Here is an 8,947-nt window from a genome sequence, read left to right as displayed (position 1 = left end):
GCAACACTACTGTGACCACGGCCATGCTCCCAAGCCGAAGCTTCAACCACTTTCTCCGCAACACTACACACCCCGCTCAACAATCCCAAGGGAACCGCCGCTTAACCTGCCAGGGAAAACTCCGCACCGCTCCGCACTGCTCCACCTGCAACGCACCAACAAACCCCCACGAGAGAAAAAGGAGAAAAAAAACAAAAAACAAACAGCTGACCACGGCTAAGAACAACTAGCAACCACTCTCCCGAAATATAATACCAAACAAATCAAAGCTTCACAAAGTAATCAAATCAGTCCCCAAACAACGATCTGAAATCTAATGTCCTTCCCACAAAGAAACCGGCCGCACTGCAAACGCGCTCCCAACAAACTTTATACACGCGCACCAACTCCCCACACAAATCTTACCTATCCGTTGCTGTATCACAGATAAAAGAAGTGGACGAGCTCCCATCTGTCATGGCCTGGCTCTTGGCCATAACAAAAAGCGTGGGAAGGACGAGAACATATATGAAAAATATATTTATTAACAGAAGCTTAACGTAAACTAAAAAACTAACACAAAGGAAAAACAAAAGACGAAGCGATGTGGCTGCTCCGAGGTCAGGTCCTCTGCGGGAGAGAGAGATCGAGACTCTGGCTCAGGCCTCTTAATCCTCCGCCAGCCGTCAGGTGTCCTCAATCAGGGCGTCAGGTGTCCTCAATCAGGGCGTCACAAGCAGAGGAGAAACATTAAAGGGCCATGCACACCACAGGAGACAACAAGGCAGGGGTCGTCACACGTTGTTAATGAGTGAAACACACCGGAGTTGAGGATCTGTGGGGTTTATTCTCCCAAAAATATAATTTACAATTTACAATTTAGGCATTTAGCAGACGCCTTATTCCAAAGCGACTTACAATGACCAATTACAGGGACATTCTCCCTGGAGTAACCGAGGGCTAAGTGCCTTACTCAAGGGCACACTAGTAGTGGTGTTCCAGGCAGGATTTGAACTCGCAACCTTCCGATCATCAGCCCACCTCACTATCCATTAGACCACCAAAAAAAAAAAAAAAAAAAAATATATATATAATTTTTTTTTATTTATGAGATCCATTTTTGTGGCGGACGATATTTATTTGTGGCGGCCCGCCACAAATAAATCAATGTATGGGAAACACTGCTGATCGGTGTAAACTTTGTCCAACAACCAAGCTGGGTCACTCTCATAATTTGTGACAAACTGTTCTTCAGTTATGGCTTCTTTTGTTGTGCACCTTCACTGCTTCCAGCCGCTGGGCTCTGCAGCCCCTCAGTGATGGGGGTCTTCCCTCAGCAGGTGGTCTGGGTAATGCCTGTTGTGTGATGCAGCTTCTGCTTCCTCACTATTAAATCAACGGTACACAGGGACTTCCAAACACTTAGATATTATTTTGGGGTTGAATACTTATCCAAGCAGCATGTTTCAGTTTTTCATTTGTCTTACACATTTTCTAACATTAAGATATTTTGCTTTAAAACAACTCATTGTAGGGTCAGTCTTTTGAAATAAAGAATTAACAAATCTGATCATTTTATGTCGGGTTAAATACTTTTGAATGCCACTGTATATATATCATTTCAAATTCTGTGTGTTCCGTTTGGGAGAAAGGTTACCAGTTACACATTATTGTCAATACAAACTTTTTATAAGACCCCCACAGAGTATCATTTAAAATCAATTCTCATTTAGGTTTAAGGAGTAATAGCATATTTATAACATAACCTAAAAGAGAAATCTCTTTTAAATTCTCTCTATATTTTCTCTGATTATATTTTGCACCTTTCTGCACAGCCCTCCACTTTAAATATAATACATTACATTACATGTCACTTGTTAGACGCTTTTATCCAAAGCGACTTAAATACTCAATACTGTGGGCAATCCCCACAGGAGCAGTTTGGGGTGAAGTGTCTCAGGGACAGAACGACATGCTGACTGCAGTGGGATTTGAACCTGTGCTCCCCTGATCCGAACACTAACGCACTAGGCCACTGTGCCACAGCCAGTATTATAATACACTACAGTTTGTCATATTATATTGTCACATATTCATTGTTATGTTTTTGTGTTTATTTTGTATATTTAAATTGGGTGTAAATACTTGTCCTTATTCTTTTTATATGTTAAATTGTTTTTTGAAAATACTATTTCTGACCTTTTCTTCCCACGTTTTTTCATATGTTGTTTACGTTTGCACCAACATACACCAAAGCTAATTCCATGTATGTGTAAAGGTACATGGCAATAATGATGATTAACTAGTGGAGGTGTGGGTGGACATACTTTTTACATTTTCAATCCCTTAATACAGATCTATAGGTCCGGCTTTATACCAAGAAGCTTGTGTTTCCTTAATACCACGCACTGCCTTGGCTTCATAAAGAACTCTTAAAATAAATACACAAACACATTAGTTTAATTTTTAATAAGGTGGTGGTGACATTGTACTGAGTCAGAGAGTTTAGGGAAAAGCTCTCAGTTTCAGCTCCAGAAGAAAAAATATATTAACGATACATTAAGAAGATTGAGCTTCATCAATATTCTGCTGTAAGAGGTGATTTCACCGTGTTCCTCTCTTGCCCCTTTCACACCGGCGCTTTTCCAGCTCCTGCTGGGAGCTAGAGCCTGAAAAGCGCCGGTTTTTCCTGTTCACACCGCAGCGGCGGCGCGTCATAGCTCCGGAATGCGGTTCACTTCCAGCTCCAAAAAATTGTCGGTCCAGAGGCAAGAGCTTCGGAGCTATGACGCGGCGTCGCTTACGTCTCTTACGTCGAGGCGTGCAGGAAACCTTACTTTGACCATCCGTTCGCTGTTATTGATCATTGTGGAGATACATGGGCTGTACAGGTTGTCATGTCCGACTATCAGAAGTAGAATCATAATGAAAAATACGCCGGTAAAATGTGCCTGTAGAAAACGGCTTAGCAAGTAGTCAGTTAGCTTCGGTTGCTATGCTAACATCACCCATGTTATACCAGAGAAACTTTCATAACAGCGTTGTGATGCCAAACAGCGTCAATTCAGACTGACACACATTCACTTAAGGGGAACTGGGGATATGTATCAGCTGCTTGTGTGACAGTCAGACAGTGAATACTTTAGAGCCGTGTGAGCTAACCCGGAGCTAACGGGGAGAATAAACTCCCGTGGAAGTGCAGCCAGCACTGCAGCGTGTCGGTAAAATGCCGCTGAAACACATTATAAACAATGAACCACGGCACTGGAGAAAACTATAAGGTTGGAGAAGTCGTTATTTAATTTAATCTGGCTTCGTATGATTAAAAAAGCAACACGACCCGACGCAGTCCCCCGGCCCGTTGTTGTTGTGGGAGAAAATCAGGCGACGTAAAGCTGTGACGTCATGACGCAGCAGCGGCAGCTCTGGGCAGTTGTGAACAGAGCGGGAGCTGAAAAGGGAAACGGGAGCTGAACCATGAAAAGCTCTCCGCGAGGAGCTAGAAAGTGAAAAGCGCCGGTGTGAAAGCCGCATCTGTGGTCTCAGAGCACACAGACTGCAGTCTGCACTCAACTGAACACTGATTCAGTGCATTACTTTAGATTACCGTATTTTGGGTTCCGTGATAATATTCCAAATTAAAAATGCTAACAAAGAAGTGACCTGGTAGTTTGGAATGACAAAAACAAGAACCTTAGCAATACTAGATTTTTGAGGCAAAATATAAAAGTTTGTAAAATTAGATTAGATTATAACACATGCACAACCCAATATGTCTTCAATCGGTTTTCGGCTGAACTATATCCTTCATGTTGCCGTTTAACCGCTGTATTGCAAATAAGCAGACACCACATTATTGCTTGCACACAATAAAATGTAAATTTAATTCTTGCTTTTTAAAGTTGACCAAAAACAATCTTGTGTTCCAAAACTGCAGTCACTAAATACAGGATACCATACAAAACCTACAAAATGCAACAATTACAAACAATTTGTTCAACAGATAACATTTGTACAGTATAAATGTATACAATACTGTTTTGTTTTTATTTGGCACACAAGATGCTATTTGTTTTAACAGATTTGTTACACCTGACTTAGCTTAAAAAAATAATCAGAAAATCAGAAAAATACAATAAAAGCAACAGAGTGACAGTGTCATTGCAGTAGTTGTGATTTTCGGTTTGTTTGTCTACATCTTTTTTTCTTCACAAAAAAACAGCAGTTATTTAAAACATTCAAAGCTTTTCTAATCGGAATATAATGCAGTAACTGAAACGGCTTGGCTGTGTGTGTGTGTGGTGTGTGGGTGTGTGTGGTGGGTTGGGTGTGGGGTGTGGGTGGGGGTGTGTGTGGGGGGTTGTGTGTGTGGTGGTTTGATGGTGTGTGTGGTGGTGTGATGGTGTGTTGGTGTGTGTGATGGTGTGATGGTGTGTGTGGTGGTGTGTGTGTGTGATGGTGTGTGTGTGTGTGTGTGTGTGTGTGTGTGTGGTGTGGTGTGTGTATGGTGTGTGTGTGTGTGTATGGTGTGGTTGTGTGTGTGTGTGTGGTGTGTGTGTGTGTGTGGTACATTCAGGGCAGGGTTACACTGATGCCGGGTCAACTTTCTAATTTTTTTGGAGGGCTGTCTAAATGATACTTATTATTTATTTGTGCTGATGCGTGACCAATAGCATTTCTTTATTTTACATAATACTGTTTGTGCTAGACAATTGGGACAGTCGTTAAAGAATTCTGTCCTCTGTGTGTATGTTTGATGAATTCATTTTTTGAGCTCAACTTAAAAAGAAAAAGGCTCTCTGCTCTGATTTCCCAGCATCCCCATTGGACAGTGCATCTTCATTTGATGTACACCTTCCCTCCAGGAAGGTATCCATGAGATCCATTCCATGTGTCAGCTGTGGCCGTCCATATGCTGTCAATAACACTGCCTGCTGGTAGCACTGTGACCATACCAACGTACAGAAGCGAGCTCACAGCTGGCCCTTTAGCCACTGATATCCGTAAACATACGTCAAACACACATGCGCATAGGTCACATGCATACGTGGTATTGGGTCTATGCATCCCTGCAGCCAACTGTTTAACATGCGGCATTTAAAAACATCAAAAAGTGAACATAAGGAACGGGGTTTCAGTTATTTACATGTCGAAGAAAGAAAGAAACTGGTATGCATGCGCAACATCCTGCAAAAGCTTCATAAAATAACCTTTTTGTATTATTTCACATTTCTTTCAAATGTAGCACTTTAATATATCTACACTGTATTCAAATACTTTAAAAGACTAGTTTTCTTTTTGTCAGATTCTTGCAGATATGAAAAACTGGAACAGATGAGATGTGTTTCATTCCATTACATCAGTGAGACTTCGCAAAATCAAACTTCTGATTAGGCGCGCATATGCATAGTAGCATAATATTACCTGTTCATGTTAATCTGTCCCAGTGGAAAATATGAAACAAGTCTATCAAGTTTGCAAAATACACAAACACATGTAGACATTCTCACAGTAGAAAAGAGGAAACTAAAAGCGGTAGTCGTTCTGAGTGAAGGACACACTTCACATGTCCTCTCTGCAGATTCAATCATCTCACCTACAGTATGTCCTGCTGTTCAACACCATTATCTCTCTCTCTCTCTCTCTCTCTTGTCTCATGCACACACACACACTCACACACACTCTATGACACACACAGAGTGACAGAGGCTGGGGCACAGAGAGTAAAGACACTGATACAGACACTCCAGTTTATACTGTATATGTACAACCTACTGTGGACCTTCGTTATAGTCGGACGCGCCTATAGGAGGACTGAGGGAACCTGGGTAACTACAATCAGTGGGGTGTGATAACTTGATGGGGGGGGGTTCATCAGTTTCTGTCCGGGTGGGGGTCTGGAGGGTTTGGATAAACAGCTCAGGGGTCAGCTGGAGAATTGGGCTCCTGTGCCCCTCTTTGATGTCCTCAGTGCAGTGAAGGCTCGTCTTCTTCATCGTCATCAGCTTGTCATTCTTCATCATCAGTCTGCTCCGGAGAGAGAGTTAGAGGGCATTTGGATTCCCCAAAGAAGCTCTGCGGGGAGAGGTGGGGGTCATAGTCAGAGCGGCTGCGAGGCAATCTCAACACCCCCAATCTCACCAAAAATGACTAACTAACTAAGTACATTTACTCAAGTACTGTATACTTAAGTACACTTTTGAGGTACTTGTACTTTACTTGAGTATTTAAATGTTTAGCTAACCTTGTAGATTCTTCTACTCCTCTACAGTTCAGAGGTACATGGTGTACTTTTACTCCCTACTACATTTATTTAGTACCTTTAGTACTTTACAGATGTGGATGAATGATGTGAATATAATCACCATCTTAAATCAGACTTTAGTTCCACCTGGAGTCAATTCACAAGCTACCCTGCAGTATACAAAGTCATTCAAACTAGCTGCACCTTTACCAGCTTATTAATATTATATATATATTCTTGAAATGCATGTTGACAGTTAACTCTGGAAAGTGTCGTAAAGAGTTTAATCTATAAAACGACGGTTCACATTTTAAGAGCAGACGGTATTTCATAAATCCTGCAAGCCACCTCCAGCTCCTACAAAGTCTCTCATATCCATCCACGGAACAGAACAACAGTCACACAGCGTGACACGGTGGAGGACCCGTCCCCACATCCTGCACGCTGCCTCAGAACATCTTCCCTCCTGTACTGCTCCTGTTCCTCTGCACTCAACTCAGCCTTCCTACTGATGCACTTTCTGAAACCTGAACAGCAGCTAGTAACTCTCACCAAGACTAGCTCCACGTCGCCTTTTCAAAGATTCCAGTGAAATGTTAACTTTACATAACCCTTATGATTGTTATATCAAATACTCACCCCTTGTTTAGCATCTATTTTTAAAGAAAAACATTTTCAAACACTGTTTATGAACTAGTGTGTGAAACTAGTACGATCTTTGAAAAATACAGTGCCTATGTTTGGGATAACACCAGTTGTGTGAGAGTTTGGATATTTTCACAAAGTGTTGTTGAACACACCCCTGTTTGGCAATGGCATGTGAGCAAATGTTTTTAATAAGAATTGAAGGCAACACGGCTGAGTTTGATAAATGGAGGATGTGTGAGCCTCACAGGTGGAGTGGAGCCTCAGTTAGAACTGCCCAGCGCTGCTGGGGTCACACTGCAGCAGGCGCACGATGGAGGGGTCGCTCTTCGCTCCTTTGATGAACTCCTCCAGAGACAGCTTACCTGAAGAACACAAGGCAGGAACTCATTGAGCGACCTCACATTCTCACCACATGCAGACTGAGCGTTACCACTGTAGACTGGATATATAACAAACACTTCTGAGACACACTTTGTTCAAATAACAGCAAATGACAGTAATATAGGCACTGACAGAATGATGGGGTGTTTTAGCTCTTCCATTCATGTGTCCCCGTTGGATCTCTCCTCTGATGTACCCAGTGTTGTCTGCCTTAAAGAGTCTGTCTGTGCCAGCTGCTGGCCAGCTAACCAGGTGGCAGTGACAAGCTGTCCGATGCATTTGCAAGTTTAAAGTCTGTGTTGTTCCATTTTACTAAAACTCATCAATCAACCAATCAATAAACCAATTCCATCAGGTTATTCAAATGATTTTTGTGTGTGTCCGTAGAAATACTGAAGGGAATTTGAAAGTCTTTGTATTTAAAGTTACCGTCTCTGTTGGTGTCCATCTGCTTGAAGATCTTCTCCGTCCTCTTCTCAGGTGTCGACTCGTCCTCAGGCATCTTCATGACAGAGGACACCATCTTGTAGATTGCCTACAAAGAGACATAAAGGAGGTCATATAATTCATCTCTAAACGCTTTATTATTTGAACTAAAGGTATTGAAGCTGGCTCTCTGGCTGCAGGGGGGGGGCTGCTGCATGCTCAGGTGTTTTCTTTGAACGATGGATATGGAATTCATTGCTTTAATGCACGGTAACGGATGACCTCCCATGTACCTATTCATCTTTGAAGCCATTATTTTAAAACGTTTTATTTGCCTCTGTTAATACTTCCACTCTTTTCAACAGTTCATTTACATTAAAATGGGTTAATTTCTCGAACTTTTTATCTCAATATAAATCTTACTCAGAAATGGTGACAACTGTAGGGCAGTTTCTTTCTCTGCTCTTTGTATTTGTTTTAGGTGAATACAACGTGATGTCATGGGTGATGTCAGATGTGCACCGTCTCTCATTACGTGCAGACTATGTCTGGATCAGGTCTGACCTCACATCCACTGCTCCACTCAGCATGGCTTGCTCTGTTTTGGTTTTTCATTAGCAAAAGTTGTGAATAGTACAAAGTAGGAGTTAAACACTGCCGAGCACTGATGGTGGAAGAGAATGTTTTATTGTGCACAAACCGGACATTACTATTTTATTGTCGTGCCAGCCCGGGAAACTACGCTGTAAACTACACCGTACAATTGACAAAGTAAATACGTTCTTCTAATTGGTTGCCAATAAGGATAGGAACTGGTACCAAAAGGGAGTCGAGTCAAGCCAGTGAGACATATGGATCAATTACGTTTTTTATACTGGCGTCATTTAAGATAAGAAGTACATTATTGATCCCAATTTTGAATTTATAATGGGGACGCTGGGGACATGTCTCCAACACTTTTGAAAGTGGCCAATTTTGTTGGTAATTGTTACTCCCGCTATGCAGCAGCGTAGCATAGTACTGATTAGTTGTCAAAGAAAGTATTGTAAGTATATATCTGTATGTATATATGTACAGTATGTATTGTTTGCGGGGGGAGTTTAATGCAGTAGTGTTTTTATTAAATAGAGGTGTCCCCACCACTTTTTCTAACAAAGTGATTCATGATTCCGGTGTGTGCATCCAGACTGCAGACACTGCTTCACTGTTTGTGAGATTCCACTTTCAGGTAGGGGGGGGTGTAGACAAACATGGGAACATACCCCCCCT

General features: G+C 41.9%; 1 protein-coding gene across 2 annotated transcripts in view; it reads right to left on the bottom strand.

Annotated features, from left to right (window-relative positions):
- Positions 1-5,219: 5,219 nt before the first annotated feature.
- The window catches only part of ncalda (neurocalcin delta a), a 96,995-nt gene continuing 93,267 nt past the window's right edge, over positions 5,220-8,947 (bottom strand). For both annotated transcript variants that reach the window (XM_034149341.1, XM_034149340.1), the window contains 3 exons: positions 7,682-7,787; positions 7,117-7,233; positions 5,220-6,054 (listed from right to left, as the gene is read on the bottom strand). In XM_034149341.1, coding sequence (XP_034005232.1) covers positions 7,136-7,233; positions 7,682-7,787 — 204 coding nt within the window. In that variant the 3' untranslated portion in view covers positions 5,220-6,054; positions 7,117-7,135. The remainder of the gene's footprint in view (positions 6,055-7,116; positions 7,234-7,681; positions 7,788-8,947) is intronic.

The sequence above is a fragment of the Trematomus bernacchii genome, unplaced genomic scaffold (assembly GCF_902827165.1).
Source record: "Trematomus bernacchii unplaced genomic scaffold, fTreBer1.1, whole genome shotgun sequence".
In the NCBI taxonomy this organism is placed as follows: Eukaryota; Metazoa; Chordata; class Actinopteri; order Perciformes; family Nototheniidae; genus Trematomus; species Trematomus bernacchii.
Note: the sequence above shows the minus strand (reverse complement) of the source record. Positions and strands in the feature narration are given on the sequence as shown.